Source organism: Phacochoerus africanus, chromosome 4 (genome assembly GCF_016906955.1).
Source record: "Phacochoerus africanus isolate WHEZ1 chromosome 4, ROS_Pafr_v1, whole genome shotgun sequence".
Classification (NCBI taxonomy): domain Eukaryota; kingdom Metazoa; phylum Chordata; class Mammalia; order Artiodactyla; family Suidae; genus Phacochoerus; species Phacochoerus africanus.
Window position 1 is genome coordinate 136435038 of NC_062547.1, and position 19499 is coordinate 136454536.

The 19499-nt window shown below is 42.1% G+C and overlaps 1 protein-coding gene across 1 annotated transcript; it reads right to left on the reverse strand.

Annotated features, from left to right (window-relative positions):
* Positions 1-1286: 1286 nt before the first annotated feature.
* On the reverse strand, positions 1287-18652 carry SKP1 (S-phase kinase associated protein 1). The gene is made up of 6 exons (XM_047778630.1): positions 18535-18652; positions 15723-15819; positions 8174-8247; positions 5224-5367; positions 3078-3218; positions 1287-2179 (listed from the first exon to the last, which is right to left on the reverse strand). The coding sequence occupies exons 2-6, from the start codon at positions 15817-15819 to the stop codon at positions 2144-2146; spliced, it is 492 nt and encodes a 163-aa protein (XP_047634586.1). The 5' UTR covers positions 18535-18652; the 3' UTR covers positions 1287-2143.
* Between the last annotated feature and the right edge of the window lie 847 nt (positions 18653-19499).

Consider the following 19499-nt stretch of genomic DNA (forward strand, 5'->3'; position numbering starts at 1 on the left):
AGGCTGTAACAGACAATAAGTGGGGATTCATGTGAAGGCAGTACATGTAACTGCATTAAAAAGGTAGGTTTCGGACTAGTGAAAGGTGAATTAAAGGCAAACTATTGTCAAGTAATAATCTGAGCCACAACTCACAGTAACCATGAAGAGAACACATTAAGATTACATGTGAGCTCGACTGGACCCCTAGCCCGGGAATCTCCATATGCTGCCACGAGTGCGGCCCTAAAAGGACAAAAGACAAAAAAAAAAAAAAAGAAAAAGAAAAAAAAAGACTACATGTGAACACAGATGATTCTAACTGGGAAAGTAAGAAAAAAAGGAGCCTGAGGGAGTTCCCGTCGTGGCGCAGTGGTTAACGAATCCGACTAGGAACCATGAGGTTGTGGGTTCGGTCCCTGCCCTTGCTCAGTGGGTTAACGATCCGGCGTTGCCGTGAGCTGTGGTGTAGGTTGCAGACGCGGCTCGGATCCTGAGTTGCTGTGGCTCTGGCGTAGGCCAGTGGCTACAGCTCCGATTGGACCCCTAGCCTGGGAACCTCCATATGCCGCAAGAACGGCCCAAAGAAATAGCAAAAAGACCCCCCCCCCCCCAAAAAAAAAAAAAAAAGGAGCCTGAGGAAGAAAGAAAAAAATCAGTTAAGAAGTTCCCTGGTGGCCCAGAGGTTAAGGACCAGCACTGTCACTGCAGGAGCTCAGGTCACTACTGTGGTATGGGTCCCATCCCTGGCCCAGGAACTTCCACAAAGCCAAAAAAGGGAAAACTTCATTCCACTATAGGAGAGAGGCTGGAAACCAGAGCAGTGCAGCATACAGTATGCCTGAGTCCACCACTTAAGAACTGAAGTAGTGACTTCACAGAACCGTATCGACAACAATTTCTATCAGAACCTTACTGTTATGTCAGCAGCCTCCTGTGAGGACATTAACGGCCTGCAAGTCTATTCCAACTCAACAATCATGCATAAATTTTACTCTTTTAGGGAGTTCCCATCATGGCTCAGTGGAAACAAATCTGACTAGCATCCATGAGGGTGCAGGTTCAATCCCTGGCCTCACTCAGTGGGTTGGGGATCCAGTGTTGCCGTGAGCTGTGGTGTAGGTCACAGATGCAGCTCTGTTCTGGCGTTGCTGTGGCTGTGGTGTAGGCCGGCAGCTATAGCTCTGAATCAACCCTTGGCCTGGGAACCTCCATGTGCTGCAGGTGCAGCCCTAAAAAGCCAAAAAAAAAAAAAAAATTGAAGAGACACATTTAAGTACACAAAAAGCAAACCATTTACTACCTACTATGTTACTTACTTTTTATTGAAAGTATCTTTCATTCATGACGGTTGCTTTCTGGGATATGCCACACATTTTAACGTTAGAGGTTAAATTATTTCTTACATGCAGGTAAGTAGTGTAAATAGTTTACTCCACATGGGATCACTGATTATAAAAAGATGACATACCACATGGGTTACATGTCTTTTTTAATTGAAAAAGCTAACAAACTATCTAATTATATTTCCCCCAAAACCACAAACTGAGTAGTAACTGAATTTCTAGCCACCATATTGAAAGCGGAAAGGATTAAAAATGCAAAAACAAGTCCTCAGATCCAATTAAGGAAGCCCTGCTACATACAGGCTAATCAATACCAGTGGTACTCTTTGACTCTAGGAAGCTGGAAGACATCCCCATAACGCCATCTCAGAACATTTACCTCAAGTGGCCTTTTTCCAGCTTCCAACTCATGAATAAAGATAATACATTGTTAATTCTATCTCAGAAAAATTTTTCTGAGATGCTTTATTTACAATGCCAACTTTTCCAAGTCACTAAACTAAACTGACAATAAACTAGGTAGAAATTGCTTTACATAAAGAGGCAAAGCCCAATATGCCACTTCCTACAGAGAACCCACAGTTCAATTTTATTCAGAGCAAAGAAAAGAGAAACTTTAGATCATACTAGAAGAAACTCAGCCATAGGTTTGGAATCTGTACTGAAACTACACATGCAATGAGGACAATATTCCACTAATACAACTGATTCGCTGCTGCATTTGTCGACTGTTTTTCGAATATTAACAATTATAAACAGAGCAGTGCAACTAGTATTTGGAAATATCCTTACAGTGTTTCAGCATCAGGCACAAGATTTCACTTCTCCTCACACCACTGGTTCTCTTTGCGTACCTACAAGAAATAAAGACAGATAGAAAGGAAGTACCTTAACACGTGTAGTCTTTCCTAAGTCTACTGCCTCATGATTCATCAGTAGCCTGTGAGGTGGGTCAGAAAGAGATAGATGGAAAACTGGAAAAACCAGGTTAAGAGTACCATTTTTTTCCCCCTCCCCAGTTTTTTATTGTGCCCTGCTCAAATAATCACTAAAAAAAAGAGGAAAGGCAGAGTTCCCATCATGGCGCAGCAGAAACGAATCCAACTAGGAACAATGAGGTTGGGGGTTTGATCCCTGGCCTCACTCAGTGGATTAAGAATCTGCCGTTGTCAGTGAGTTGTGGTGTAGGTCCCAGACGAGGCTCAGATCCAGCATTGCTTCAGCTGTGGTGTAGGCCAGCAGCTGTAGTTACGATTTGACCCCTAGCCCAGAAACTTCCACGTGCCACAGGTATGGCCCTGAAAAGCAAGGGAAAAAAAAAGAAAAAAAAAAAATGGAAAGGCAATGAGCAATTACAGCTTTAGTCACTACAGCTGACCTGGGCCAACAAAACCATTCTGATTTATTCATTTCTTCCCCATTCACTAAGTCATTGTGACATATCCTGGCACACAATCACCCACAGATAGGGCCTGCTTTTCTTAAGTCAAATATTGATGACTTATATATAAGGTTCTAGGTGCCCAAACTAGTAAAAGCTAAGGAATAAATGATCAAACAGCACCTTTGGATGAATACTAATTGTTCTTACACTTATGAAAAACAGTATCATTAATATTTAGCACACAGAAGGTACCTTTTATCCCTCAAATAAGGTCAAGACTCCTTGCTATTAGTACTTCTTTTGCCTAGCTTGGGTTTTAGTCTTTCATAAAAAAGCATTCGATCAAGAATAAGCTGTGAGCCACCTACCTGGGCTTCTTCTTCTTCAGTAAAGTCATTTTTGATATTGAAGGTCTTGCGTATTTCCTCAGGAGTTTTCCCCTTGATCATGTTAGCAACAGTCTTGCATGTAACATCAAGCAAACCTTTGATGTCTAAGTAGTTTGCTGCCTGTAAAGTAATTTTGTTGTTTTCATTTAAGTATACTTGATGTTTTAAATTAAATCCAAAGTTAGTGACTAAGAATCCATATCTAATTCATCTTAAAATGGTAGTCAATTTTAAGAAATGAATAAATGACAAATTCTTCCGTGAAAGATTGTTGCATGCCCCCTTCTTTGTTATACTTCTGTAATACTGATCCTTGTGCTGCCTTCAGCAAACTGCACTACCTCAAATGTTAAAGAATGGCCACTACTGGCAGTTTTACGTACGCACACACCTCAAATCTTGACAAAAATATTTACAGAATTCCAATATAAGCTGTTAATAGAACCACATCTTAATGAATTCCAAAAGAATCAGCTTTCACTTTCATTTTCTCTACTGTTTTCTATTTTATTGATTTCAGCTGTTATCTTTAATACCTCCTCTCTCTGGGTTGAATTTCACCTTTCATTAGTTGTGTCTTGCTGCTGCTGTTTTGTTTTTTTAGGGCTGCACCCACAGCATATAAAGGTTCCCAGGCTAGAGAACCAAGCTGTAGCTGCCAGCCTACACCACAGCCACTGCCACAACAGATCCAAGCTGCATCTGTGACCTACATATAGCTCCCGGCAACACCGGATCCTTAACCAAGCGAGGCCAGGGATAGAACTTGCAACCTCATGGTTGGATTGTTTCCACTGTGCCACGACAGAAACTCCATTTCATTAGTTTCTTTTTTTTCTTTTTTTTTTGTCTTTTTGCCATTTCTTGAGCTGCTCCCACAGCATATGGAGGTTCCCAGGCTAGGGGTCCAATCAGAGCTGTAGCTGCTGGCCTACGCCAGAGCCACAGCAACACGGGATCCAAGTCGCGTCTGTGACCTACACCACAGCTCACAGCAACGCCAGATCCTTAACCCACTGAGCAAGGCCAGGGATCGAACTCGCAACCTCATGGTTCCCATTCGGATTCGTTAACCACTGAGCCACGACGGGAACTCCCCCATTTCATAAGTTTCTTAACGTAAAAGCTTAGATCACTGACTTGAGACTTTTCTCCTTTCCCAATACATGTGTTTAGTACTTCAATTTCCCTCTGAATGTTACTTTAGCTGCATTTAACAGATTTTCATACATTGTATTTCATTTCTATTACGTTCATAATATTAATTTTTCTTTTGATTTCTTCGACTCATGGGTTACTGTGAAATGTGTTAAGTTTTCAGATATTTGCAGATTTTCCAGATGGCTGTTACTGATTTCTAACTTAATGCCATTGTGATTAGAAAAGAAACACATTTTGTGTGACCTAAATCCTTTCAAATTTGAGACTTGTTTTAAGGTCCACAACATGGAAAGATACACTTGAAAAGAATATGTACTCTGCTGTCATTAGATATGTTATAAAAATATCAGGACAAGTTGGTTGTTATTTAAGCCCTCTATATCCTTACTGATTCTCTGTTTACTTGATTATTAGCGAGACATGTATTAAAATATCTAACTATGACTGCAGATTTGCCTACTTATTCTTTAGAAGTCTGTTAGTTTTTGTCTCACTTTCTGGAAGTTCTGCTTTTAGGTAAATAAACATTTAGGATTCTTATGTCCTCTTAATAACAAACTGATCCCTTTATCATTATGCAACAACCCTCTTTAATCCTGGTAATATTCTTTGCTCAGAAATATACCCTAATATATATAGTCACTCCAGCTTTCTTTTGATTGTTGTTAGCAAAATATCTCTTTCCACCTTTTAAACCTAATAGTGACTTTATATATTTAAAGTCAGTTTTTTGTAGAGAGAACAGCTGTCTTGCTTTTTTATCCAATGTGACAACCTCTACCCTTTAATTGTGGTGTTTAGACCATTTACATTTAATGTGGTTACTGATACATGGACTTAAATATAGCACTGCATTTGAATTTAGAATCAAAATTCAGTATCAATGAATTTAACAATTTTAACTCAAAAGAGAGGCTGAAGGCTGTGCATTAGAGATGTCTTATACAATGCATTAAAAACATACCAGGATTAGCTCGAAAAGTGTTCCTTGGTCGACTTTCAGGAATTCTTGATCCCAAACAGGGATATCATCTGTTCGCTTTTCCTTGTTCTCATCATCCTCAGGAGGAGGAGGATCATCCTTATGGTGGGTGCACCACTGAATGACCTGTTACAACAAAAGTTCATTCCTCTGTGGCATTTTGTGACAAGGTACTCATTCCAGTACTGGGGCAAGGTTATTCATACACTGGGCTAAGAACTAGCTATAGTCGAACTGGATAATCAAGTTAGTAGCCAAGCTTTTTAAAAGCACAACCCTTGAGGGCAGAATATCTTAGGTAACAGTGAACCATGCAGTCAGATTACTATACATGACCATACGAAAAAGCTACTCTGCAAAAAAAAAAAAAACCCAAAAAACATTAAATTAGAAATAAACATGTACAAGCCAGCAAATGACCACACTATAAAATATAAAATCTCAAAAAAATCTCTACAACAGACTAAAGATATAAAAAGGCAGTTTATAAAATGTCTGAATAGTCAAAGAGGAGGAAATTCTCAGCTTTATTAAATGCAAAATTAACACTATAGTCAGAAACTACTTTAGATCACGCCCCCCCAAAAAGATATATAAAAATCAAGACGCTGGAGTTCTCATCGTGGCGCAGAGGAAACGAATCTGACTAGGAACCATGAAATTTGCAGGTTCGATACCTGGCCTCTCTCAGTGGGTTAAGGATCCAGCGTTGCCATGAGCTGTGGTGTAGGTCGCAGATGTGGCTTGGATCCCGAGTTGCTGTGGCTCCGGTGTATGCCAGCAGCTGTAGCTCCAACTGAACCCCTAGCCTGGGAACCTCCATATGCCGCAGGTGCAGCCATAAAAAGACAAAAAACAAAACAAAACAAACAAAAAATCATGACGTTGATACTAATCACTGACAACAGTGTGAGGATAACATGAATGCTTCTACTGTAGAGTGTAAAAAGTAATCTAGGAATACCAAGTAAGCTGAATGAGAATGGGTGTTTGCTGTATAATCTAACTTTTCTGTATGATTAAAAATTTTTTTATTTTATAATGTCGGGGGAATAAACAATGCTGAGAGACAATGGGAGAGCTGAGAAATTATAAATTACATATAAATTGTATATTTATAGATAAATTACATATAGATTGTATACCACCAGGATACAAAAAAAAGAGAAATAACTATTTCCAGAAGAAAAAGCCAAGCATAAAGGGCTTTAATTAAAGCCCATGCTCCCAATGCCCAGAACTTTCTTCCCCCATAGAGTCATGTCTTTGTTCAAAGATCATCTTCTCACCTTAAGGCATTTCCTGACCATCTTTGTTTTAAAAATAGCCAACTGCTCCCTACCATACCACTTTACTCCACAGCTTTTCCATGTGACATACTGCTTATGTTGTACACTTCCCCCACACCTTCAGAATGCAGACTCCCTAAGGACAGCAACTTTGTCTGTTTAGTTCACTGCTATACCTCCAACACCTAAGAGAGGCCTGACATTTGAATGAATGCAAGAAAAAGCCCTTTTAGAAGCATTTTGTATTGGCATAAAATAGGATGTTAGTTTGCAAAGAAAATGCCCAGAAGTCAGAAAGGAGATTTACTTAGATAAAATACAAAGCTTCTGAACCAAAAAATACTAAGAATTGACAAAAGACAAGCAAATTGATAAAAACTATATAAAGAACTCCTATAACAAGCCTACTAGACTATGAAATGGGTGCATTTTGAAAACATTATCCTAAGTGAAATAAGTCAGACACGCAAGGATTAAATGTTCTATGATCCCATTTTTATAAGGTACCCAATATAGTCAAATTCATAGAGGCAGAAATACAGAACAGTGGATACAAGGGTTTTTTTACCCAGACTAGGCACAATACATACATACATATATAAATTTATTTTTTTGCTTTTTAGGGCCACACCTGTGGCATATGGAAGTTCGTAGGCTAGGGGTCCAATTGGAGCTACAGCTGCTGGCCTACACCACAGCAACGCAGGATCCAAGCCATGCCTGAGACCTACACCGGAGCTCACGGCAATACGGGAACCCTGACCCACTAGGATTGAACCCACATACTCATGGATATCAGTCGGATTAGTTTCTGCTGCCTGACAGCAGAACTCGACTAGGCATATTTAAAAGACTGGTAATAGCCAAGTGTAGTAAAACTATGGAAACACATGCAGTGCAGCTGCATCTCATTCCAGGGTCAAGAGAAAGCATAAAATGTAAATATGTATGGTTAAGGACCTCTCAAAATCCCTGAGGAAGGCCCCACCTGGAACTGACCACTTCCATCTCCAAGCCTAGCCAGTTCTCCCCCCAGTGTGCAAACTGCCGGCTTTCTTCAGAAGAGCAAGCAGTCCAACATCTGGCTCTGTTATGGAGCCATATGCCCTGAAACACTAAAATCCTATTCAACAGAGTGGCCTGTTGTTTATGCTTGGAAACAGTGTTGATCAACAAGTGACGGGGGAAACACATGGTCGCTGAGGTATACCCATTCAGTAGATAAGCAATCCAATATTTAAAATGTGTTAATGAAAAAGACTACACAATTTAAATCTTCAGAGCCTGGTTAAATCAACTAAAACAAATATCTTAGTCATAATCTTATATAATTGTTTGGGTTTTTTTTTTTTTTAATTTTTAGGACCGCACCAGCGGCATATGGAGGTTCCCATGCTAGGGGTCGAATCAGAGCTGTAGCCACTAGCCTATGCAACAGCCACAGCAATGCTAGATCCGAGCTGTGTCGGTGACCTACACCATAGCTCATGGCAATGCCAGATCCTTGGCTCACTGAGCAAGGACAGGGATCAAACCGGCGTCCTCATGGATGCTAGTCATGATCTATGTGTCGATATAGAAAGATGACGGGGGTACTGCTAAATGGATGCATACATATGTATGTGTAGAGTTTGCTACCTTACCTTTTTTAATATTGCTGCATTAACATTTGGTAAAGGGACTGGATCATCATCTCCTTCATCATCCATTCCCAAATCTAAGAAAACCAGAAGAGAGTCTCTATTATATTCTAACTCCATTATAACATTTACACCAACCAGGCTGTCTCAAACAAGTAACTTGCAAGACATGTTATCTCAAAGACTATAAAAGGGCATTACTAAAAATAGTTCTTTCAAAAGTACTTCAAATAGGCAGTTCCTAGCAACAGCTCCAAGAACTACCCAAAACTATATAAAGTTGTATGAGTAGAGAAATGCAGGAATATTATAAAAAGGCAGTTCTTAGTTAGGAAGAAAGGTGACTTAAGAAGTAGGAATGGAGTTCCCGTCGTGGCTCAGTGGTTAATGAATCCGACTAGGAACCATGAGGTGGCGGGTTCGATCCCTGGCCTTGCTCAGTGGGTTAAGCATCCGGCGTTGCCATGAGCTGTGGTGTAGGTCGCAAACTCGGCTCAGATCTCACATTGTTGTGGCTGTGGTACAGGCCGGTGGCTACGGCTCCAATTTGACCCCTAGCCTGTGAACCTCCACATGCCACGGGAGCGGCCCAAGAAATGGCAAAAAGACAAAAAAAAAGAAAAAAAAGAAGTAGGACTGAGGAGTTCTCTGGTGGCCTAGCATGTAAAATATCCAGCGTTCTCACTGCTGTGGCTTGGTCACCGCTTTGCCACGGGTTCAATCCCTGGCTAGGGAGCTTCCGCATGCCACAGGTGCAGCAAAAAACAATTTAAAAATAAAAAGGTAGGATTGAGATAAGTGGGCAGCCAACTGGAAGAAAATTAAAGCCAGACTCTTAACACTATTCTTTGTACCAAACTCTCTAGTTGAACTGCATTTAGAAAAAGCAACATAGGGAGTTCCCGTCGTGGCGCAGTGGTTAACGAATCCGACTAGGAACCACGAGGTTTCGGGTTTGGTCCCTGCCCTTGCTCAGTGGGTTAACGATCTGGCGTTGCCGTGAGCTGTGGTGTAGGTTGCAGACGCGGCTCGGATCCCGCGTTGCTGTGGCTCTGGTGTAGGCCGGTGGCTACAGCTCCGATTCAACCCCTAGCCTAGGAACCTCCATATGCCGCAAGAGCGGCCCAAAGAAATAGCAAAAAGACAAAAAAAAAGAAAAGAAAAAGCAACATAAAGTATTGCAAACGAAACATCATCTCAATCTATTAAAATGTGAAGCTCAAAGATGTATATACACAAACACAACAGATCATGCAGCTACTGACAAAATCAAGGCAGGCAATTCCATACATACTGGTATGATTTCAAGATTAAAGTTTTTAAAAGCCACGTATAAAAAATAAATGTTACCTAAATTGAAATGGGAATACACTTATATAATTATATTTAAAATCTCTCCAAAAGAATATATAAGGAATTGTTAATATTACATCCAGGGAAGTTAATGAGAACATGGGTTAATAAGAACGTGCTTAAGTTTCAGCACGTACCCTTTAGTGTTATCCATCATCACGTATATATTACCTGTAGTTTTGAATATATAGATTCCTCTGATAAAAAAGGTCTTTTATTTTATCGATGTGGCTGCTGACCTCCAAAGAAAAAACTTAAAATCCATGTTACTCAAAGATTCTAAGTAATATTTTTCAAACCAAATGAGTCTGTCCTTCAGTTTCTAAAGGACTAAAAAAGAGATGCTAAAGAAACTTATGTAATAGAAGTGCCAAGATTAGAGGTCAAAACATAAGTTATGAGTCCCTAAAATATACCAGGTGTTGTCACAGATAGTGAAGACTCAGCAATGAATAGAGGAGGATGGGAGGAGTTGTTGCAGTTTTAGAGTTGCTCAGTATGCATCACAGAGAAGATGGCATTTTTGGAAAATTGTAAAGGAGAGAAGCCGTAAGCAGAGGAAATGGCAAACACAAAGGCCTTCTGATGGGACTATCTGGCATGTCCTAAAAACACTAAGGAATCTACTGTTACAAGAGCAGAGTTTGCCACGCTGAAAAGAGTAGATGACAGGGGGCCCTAATAGGGCCTTCTGCAATATGGCTACTGTATTGGGAAGAGAAGGAAAGACAGCAGGAGGGGAAAGAGAGAAACCAATTACTGGGCTGGCAATAATCCTGGCAAGTACAAGTGGCTTGTACAAGGTTTACAACTATGTAAGAAGAAACAGTCCAATTCTTATTTATGTCTTTTTAGTGCCGCACCTGTGGCATATGGAAGTTCCCAGGCTAGGAGTCGAATCTGAGCTGTAGCTGCTGGCCTACACCACAGCTCAGGCAATGCCGGATCCTTGACCCAAGCACTGAATCCCCATCCTCATGGATACTAGGCGGATTCATTACTGCTGAGCCACAATGGGAACTCCAATTCTTTATCCATTTTGAAGTTAGAGGCAATAGGATTTGCCAATAAATGGAAAGGAAAATGTGAAAGGTTTGTAACATGAGGACCAGGTGGATGTAGCTGCCATTGGAGGTGCCATTAATTGATATGGGTAAGGTTGTCAGAGAACACATTCTGGAGGGCAGGGAATCAAGAACGCTGGTTTCATAAGTCTGAGATATCTTTTAGATATTCAATGGCAGACCAAGAAGTTAAATACTCCAAGTCTAAAAATCAAAAGAAGAGATCAAAACTGTAGGTAAGTTTGAGAACTGATGTATAAATCGTTTACAGTACCATGAGACTGGCTGAGGCAACCAAGAAAATGAGTATCATTGATTGATATGGTGAAGAAGCACAACCATCAAGCAAACCCTGGAGAACTGAAGGCTTTAAAGTTGGGGAGACAAAGGCTCTGAGTAAGGTAATAAGTGCCCTGGAAGCCAAAAATGGAAGGGATGATCAACTGTTAAAGGCTATCAATTACATCTAGATGAGAAATGAAACAAACAAGGCACCTGACATCATGGAGATCAATGAGCTTATTTAACAAGCTGCTCCAGTGGCGTGGCAGGTAAAGATGAGAGTAGATTCAAAAAAGGATCCTATTTTCCTGTACAGGTGGATTCACTTATTTCCCCTCTCCTTCTCCCTACCAATGCCATTCCCTGATCCCATTACAGCCAAGATTAAAACTATAAAATGACAATATTTCAATTTGGATCAAGTCACATGCTTTTCTTGAACTAGGATGAAATATTTTTAATCAGAGGGGAGAGAAAGAAGTTGTACAACTTGCATGTAAAATACTCATGCTTGGGGAGTGAAGACATTAGAGGAAACTTAATACAGGAGACCAGCTTGTTTAGATCCAAATGTTATCTGAAGAAGGCTTAAGTTAAAAATTCAAATAAGGGCCTTTTATAGTTGTAAAGGATCACTTGTCTAGCTTTAAACAAAGGATCTGTAATGTTTTTTGCTTTTAGACTGAATCTACAACAGTCATTCCTTTAAGTGATTTAATTTCAAGGACTTTTGAAAGACACCTGTATCCTGATAGCATACCCTAGAACTGAAGAAATCAATCAATCCATGTGTACACATTCTAAGATTTTCACTTCTGACTGTCCTGTGATTAGCAGATTTTATTTCAACACACTCCAGTCCTCAAGACGCTAGAATTCACCTCTGATGCCCAAAAGGTATGGAAGGAAACAATCATTTAACTACTGCTATCAGTGATCAAAGCTGGCATTGGAAAACCTTCAAGGAGCCCTATGCTCTTACATCAGTAAATACTTCTTTGAAGCAGCACAGGACAGATTAGTGTGCCAGGCACCAACTAAGAGGAAATAAAGAACATTTTCATTGCCAAAGCAAGTATTCAGGCAGCAATTTTGGTATCAGTTTATACATCTTCTAAAGCCTTACTCATCTACCTTTAGGGATACCTGGATAGCTTTCAACTCTTTTATTAGTGACCATACCACAGTTCTTCATTCAACAGGCACTTGATGAACAGTGACTGTGGGATGTACCAAGGGGTTTACAACTTAATAGAAGAAATCTATGTATTTAAGTTACCAGGGTACAGGACTCTTAAGTGCCACATGACTGATGTCAATTATCAAAAAAGAATTTTATGTTCAGCTTTTTTTCACTAGAAAACAGGAAAAATAAAATAAAAACAAAAGAAGGAGTTCCCATCGTGGCTCAGTGGTTAACGAATCCGACTAGGAACCATGAGGTTGCGGGTTCGATCCCTGGCCTTGCTCAGTGGGTTAAGGATCCGGCCTTGCCGTGAGCTGTGGTGTAGGTCACAGACGCGGCTCAGATCCCACGTTGCTGTGACTGTGGCGTAGGCTGGTAGCTACAGCTCCTATTGGACCCCCTAGCCTGGGAACCTCCATATGCTGCGGGAGCGGCCCTAGAAAAGGCAAAAAGATCAAAAAAAAAACAAAAAAAACAAAAAAACAAAAAACAAAAGAAAAGGAGTTCCCACTGTGGCACAGCAGAAACGAACGCGACACTAGGAACCATGAGGTTAATCCTGGGCCTCGATCAGTGGGTTAAGGCTCTGGCATTGCCGTTTGCTGTGGTGTAGGTGGCAGACTCAGCAGGGATCCTCTGTTGCTGTGGCATAGGCTGGCAGCTGTAGCTCCGATTTGACCCCTAGCCTAGAAACCTCCACATGCAGCAGGTGTGGCCCTAAAAAAGCACAAAAAAAAAAAAAGAAAAGAAAAAAAGAAAGAGAACTAAAAAGAATTACATGCTCTGCTTTTATTTTCCATTAGAAGACAGAAGACAAACCTTCCGCAATTAAGCTTCTGCCTCTACCACACCTAATATTTGCTGTTAGAAATCTGCTAACTTATCCCTGAATCCTACGTAATCAGTCTGTAGTATATGAATCTGATAATCATTCTGGTCACTTCAAAACACCTCCCTTTTCCCTTGGCTTCTGCAAATCCTACTCTACCAATCCTTTATTTCTGACTTCTACACTCTTTTATTAACACCTCATTCTGCCCCAATGTGACCCTATTTACTCCACAGATACATATGCCCAGAACCCACCACACCAAGTAAGTCTATCTCAAGCAGTCTACGACTCAGGGTCCAAGATTCACTAGCTTATAACAAAGATCTTTAAGGGACACTCAAACATGTTCAAGCTCAAAGTCATTTTCTTTCTATTCCTCTCGAACTCATTCTTCAGCTCTATCAACTACAGCATAACCATCTCAACCCCAACTAAAATGTTTTTTAAAAACACATCCTGTCTACTTTAGCTCAGAATGCTCCCCAAAACATCTCTATCACCTCACCAGTATAAAGAATAACATCCACCAAGATGTTCCCAGAGCACCACCCAGTACTACCTGTATTAATGCATGTGAATCATACCATGTGACAGTTTGCCATGTTTGACGTCTGCCTCCTTTCCTACTTTATAAATCCTTCAAGGGCAAAGACCATTTCTCGCTTTTCTTCTTTTCACCAACATATATCTAATGCTTTGAATGTAACTCTGCACTTTATTTTTATAAGCTGTAGATACACAAAACCTTTTGATATTTGAGTACATTCAGCCCCCTGTATCTGCAGGTTCCGCATTCTCAGATTCAAATAACCATGGATAGAAAGTATTAAATAAAAATTAGGAGTTCCCACTGAGACAGTGGGTTAAGGATATAGCGTTGCTGCAGCTGTGACTTAGATTTGATCCCTGGCCCAGGAACTTCCACATGTCACAGATCATCCAAAATAAATAATTTTTTAAAAAAACTTAAATTTGGAGTTCTCATGGTGCAGTGGAAACAAATCTGACTAGGAACCATGAGGTTGCGGGGTCGATCCCTGGCCTCGATCAGTGGGAGAATCCGTCGTTGCCATGAGCTGTGGTGTAGGTCACAGATGCAGCTCTGTTCTGGCGTTGCTGTGGCTGTGGTGTAGGCCAGCAGCTACAGCTCCTATTGGACCCCTAGCCTGGGAACCTCCTTATGCCGGCGGGTGCAGCCCTAAAAAGCAAGAAAAAAAAAAAAAACTTAAAAAATTACAGAAAGTTAGAAAAAGCAAAACCTGAATTTTCCACACACACAGGCAACTATTTACATAGCATTTACAATCTTTTTTTTTCTGTCTTTTTGCCATTTCTTGGGCCACTCCCGCGGCATATGGAGGTTCCCAGGCTAGGGGTCCAATTGGAGCTGTAGCTGCCAGCCTACACCACAGCCACAGCAACACGGGATCCGAGTTGCGTCTGCAACCTACACCACAGCTCACGGCAACGCCGGATCGTTAACCCACTAAGCAAGGGAAGGGACCGAATCCGCAACCTCATGGTTCCTAGTCGGATTGTTAACCACTGAGCCACAACGGGAACTCCAGCATTTATAGTCTTATGAGGTATAAGTAATCTAGAGATAAATTCAAGTATAAGGGAGGATTATGGAGATTATTTACAAATATGGCATTTGGGATGTGGTATTTGGGATCAGGGATTTGAATACCCACGGATTTTGTATCCCGGAACCAATCCTATGCAGATATGGAGACAACAGCACCGAAGAACTTTTTTTTTTTTTTTTTTTAGTTTTTTTAGACCCACAGCATTTGGAGGTGCCCAAGCCAGGGGTCAAATCAGAGCTACAGCTGCTGGCCTACACCACAGCCACAGCAATATCAGATCCTTAACCCACTGAGCGAGGCCAGGGATCAAACCCGCATCTTTGTGGATACTAGTCAGATTCATTTCCGCTGAGCCACGAGGGAAACTCCCCCGATAACTATTCAGTTTTTTTCCTCCAATTCTAGAAAGTGATTTGTGTGTCTCTATATACCATCAATGTTTACCAGCCCACAATAATTCTAGGAAATCTATGTTAACTAGTAAAAGTTTAAAATGTTTCAGGACCTGTTTTCTTGCCTTAATTCTTTGATGTACTGCATATATGTTTTGCAGCAGTTTCAAAAGAACAACCAAAAGGGAAAAAAGACATCTACTCAGTTTACAATCTACTCAGCTTACTCCCTCTGCTTAAACAAAGTGCTGCTCTACTTAGCTATCATATGTAAGGTATCTCTTTTCCAAAGGCTTTAGTTTGTGTCATTAGAAAGTGTGAATCCAAACCTATTTGAAAGAGAAATGAGCCACTATCTGAGGCTTGAAAACCATTTCAATGTTAGCTTACGGTGTTACCTACTTAATAAAGGAAATTCAGACAATGTAGGAAAAAAAAACGACTTGTATCAGAAAAATGCAGTTAAACTTTGGAAGAAAAAAAGACACAAATTTTACCCTTCATACTCTTCAGCATTTTATGATGGATTTTTATGTCTATAGAAAACCGTGACCCAGGTTTTCTTTTGTCTTTTGTCTTGTTGTTGTTGTTGTTGCTATTTCTTGGGCAGCTCTCACGGCATATGGAGGTTCCCAGGCTAGGGGTCTAATCGGAGCTGTAGCTGCCGGCCTACGCCAGAGTCACAGCAACGAGGGATCCGAGCCGCGTCTGCAACCTACACCGCAGCTCACGGCAACGCCGGATCGTCAACCCACTGAGCAAGGGCAGGGATCAACCCCGCAACCTCATGGTTCCTAGTCGGATTCGTTAACCACTGCGCCACGACGGGAACCCAGGTTTTCTAATTAACTTACCTTCCAACATGGTCTTGATAGTCACAGACTGTTTGGCAATTTCAACATCAACTTCAAATATCTCCCCATCGGAACTCTGCAACTTAATTGAAGGCATCTAAAAAAAGGTATTATATTGAATTTGAAATTTAAGAGATATTACTTCTACACTGCATTTCACCAATAAATGTCTAAGCCTTCTAACTTATTAACTACAAAATCTTAACGACCTGTAGTATAGTATAAAACACTGTAAATGATTATAAGGCAATTTTATACAAGTATTTCTATAAAATTTTTTCAAAAGTATATATAACTCCTAGGAACAGAAACTTTTAAGGCCTACCCTTCTGCACTCATTACTGGTATAAATTTTAAAACTCACACTATATTTCTAATGCAAAATATATCTAAAATGCTTTTTTACTCTTTGCCTGCCTTTCACCTTTCACCTGAGGGAGGTCAGTCCAAAATAAACAAAGCTACCAGATAAGATATTAATTTTCCCACAGTGAAACTTATCAGTAAAAAATGAGTTCAGATCTAAAGAGTAGATTAGAATATACTTACTTATGTTTGGATGAAAGCAACACCATAGAGAACAGAATGAAATATTTAAGGATAAGCAGATGTTGACCTAATGCCCTAAACCTATAGTTTCAGAGTCCTGTTTACCTTTCTTTACTGTCTAGGCGTCCCAAGTTTGAGATCGAATGCCAAAATCCTCATAGTAATAACAGCCTTTTACTTGCCGCCAAAATGAATTTATTAACTCACACTGATTATGAGTCATTAGGAAAAAGACACTTCTTACATAAAAGTTAATTAAGCATTTAACTTCAAAGGACTTGAGTTTTGGCAAAAACAAAACAAAACCTCTTTAAAATTAAAAGTTCTAAGCTTCTAAGCCAGCAATTTCTTACCGTCTTCAGATTCTTGGGGGAGAGGCATGGGGGGGGGTGGGCGGCAGCAACACCTGACTGTAAAAACTCAAGATCTCTTTAAGTTTCTGTAACAAGTTTTTAAAAGGCCCGTGCATCTGAGATGTTCATAATAATACTCTGATATCACTCTAACTTAAAAATACAGAATTTGGCATTCAAAACACTGCACCAATTTTAAGTCCCAACACTTAGGACCCATTAAATCGGTTACAATATTCAGCTTTTCCCACACAACTGTCTCCATTCCCCAAAGAGACAAAGGTGTTAGGGCAAGGAAGCAAAAAGGTAAAGCTGTTTTAAAACCAGCCATTGAAATATCCAGCTCACACTCATCCATGGTTGCAGAGAATCAGATTTCACTTTTCAGTTCACAAATGTCTGCTTCTCCATATTACTCAGTGCCTGCCAATAATGCAGTTGTCCTGCTCCATGAAGAAACGCCCAGAGCAGAGGACCTTCCTTGTGACAAGGCAATAACAAAAGATGTCCCCCTAAAGAAACACTTCAACATGAGCTCAATTTTAAATTACAAAACATTCTATGCTCTATGAATGTTCCACAACACTGGAGTGAACGTTATAAAATCACAAGTCTGGAAATGCAGTTGATAAAATTACTTTTAAGCAAGACGAACATTTCATATTTCAAATAACTTTTGATAAACAGCCATATCTGCTTAGTCACAGTCAAATTCGTGTATTAGGTTACTCTTAGTTGAGCTCTTACTAAATAAATAGCAGGGAAACAATCGGTTAATCTGTAATTCGATGCACTTTGTAAGCTAAACTTAATACTCAAAAAAATTTTTTTTAGCGTTATACAGCTGGAAATCAGAGCAAAACTTTTCTATAATTATCCATGAAACTTTGATGTGGTATGTTCTCCAGACCATTCCTTCAATTCCGTATGCGCCGGTACTTTTGAGTTAAATCACCCTCCAGGAGGAGGGGTCTATCAAACATCACAAAAGAAAAATAACCTGTTTAAGTGACCCGAAGTTCTGACACTTCTTCTTATAGGGCAAAGTGAAATCTGCGTTGCTCTATGACACACAAACATTCTGCTGTGACGCTCTCATGAAAACATTCATGAGCCCAAACGCCAACCTTTAGTCTCCATTAAAAAGCAAACCAAAGCAGGTGAACATCCTATCCCTTCGAAAACCTCTTAGTAAGTTTACGGAGTTGGTGCACCTAAAAGCCAAACCACTGTGGCGATGGCACCTGCTACTCCAACAATTGCTTCAGCAACTGCGGGCTGTGGCAAAATAATGGGCGACAAATATTCCGAAGGAGCAGGCAGCTCTCTGCCGAAATTCGGCTCCGGCACAGTTAACCAGGACGAGTGACGCCAGACACAGGGGCGAGAAAGGCTGGGAGCCAAAAATCCAGCTGCGGGACGACCCTACCACGCTTCCTCCGGGACACCCGAACAACAAACACGGACAAACGCCCATGCTCACGACGACCCAGCGAAGTCCATTAAAAGCCCCGCCACCACCCTCGCCCTGGCTTCCCGGGGCCGATGGGCTCAACCGCCGAGGGAGGCCCCGGCCGCAGCCTGGGCCTGCAGCCTTGCTCCGCGACGGCTGAGGGTCGCCCCGCGCAGAGAAGGCCCAATCCCGGTTCCGCTCACACCTTCTCCCTCCCGCCCGCCTGGGCGCGGTGAAGACAAGCGGCTAAAAGAGGCCTCGGCAAGTCGAGGGGCGGTGTGGGAGGTGAATGGCACCTCCGGGAGAATGGGGTCGACGACGGCTTTCACCGGGCCTGAGGGAAGGCCAGGCCCAGGTGCCTCCCGTTTCGAGCAAGGCCAAAGCCGCAGCGGTGCGGCCCGCGGCTCGCAATCTGCGGCGCCACCGCCCCCTTTCAGCTCAGTCGGCGGGTACTCACGGTGTTTGGGCTCAAGGAGATGGCGGGCCGGAGGCTGACGAGAGAAGGGCGGTGTCCGCAACCGGAGAGACAGAAAAGCGACGCACAAGGCGACCTCAACCGAGTGGCGCGGCGTCGCCTTTATAGCAGCAGGCGCAGGCGCCGAGGACCCCGGGGCCCGTGACGTCACAGAGACGGCAGGGCTGGCCGCCGAGATCGCCTGACGGCAGGCGCAGACCGGCGGGGCGGGGCGCGGCGGGCCTTGAGTCTCACCCCTTCCCTCGAAAGCGTCGCTCACTCCCGTCAAAGCGGAAACGGGGGACTGGCTCAGATACTCCACGGCCTGCAAGGGTTTTTCAGGCGGGAGCTGGCCTAAGTCGAATTAAAGACCCAAGTCCCGAAAAGCCTAGAAACCTGGAGCGAGGGGTCGGGAGGGAGAGCGGGGGGGGTAGCGGGGAGAGAGGGGCGCAGTGGGGAGGGAGAGGCGTCTGTGTTAGGGGTGGTGTTTGGGGGGGGCTGCAGCTCCTTTTCATGATGCGGAAACTGGGACTCTGAGAAAGAAAGGGCGCTGGTCTTTGCAGCCAGCGCTGTGAGATTTTGCTCAGGGCCTCAGTGTCCTCCCTGAACCTTACATGAGTTAGCTCACTCTCCACAATAATGCATAAGAAGAAATATCAGGAGTTCCCCTCGTGGCTCAGTGGTTAACGAATCCGACTAGAAACCATGAGGTTTCGGGTTCGATCCCTGGCCTCGCTCAGTGGGTTAAGGATTTGGCGTGGCCATGAGCTGTGGTGTAGGTCACAGTCGCGACTCGGATCCCACGTTGTGGCTCTGGTGTAGGCCGGTGGCTACAGCTCCGATTCGACCCCTAGCCAGGGAACCTCCGTATGCCTTGGGTGCGGCCCTAGAAAGACAAAAAGACAAAAAAAAAAGAAGAAGAAGAAATACCGTTACCCTTTTCTCTTTGACTTGTGAGGGAACAGGTT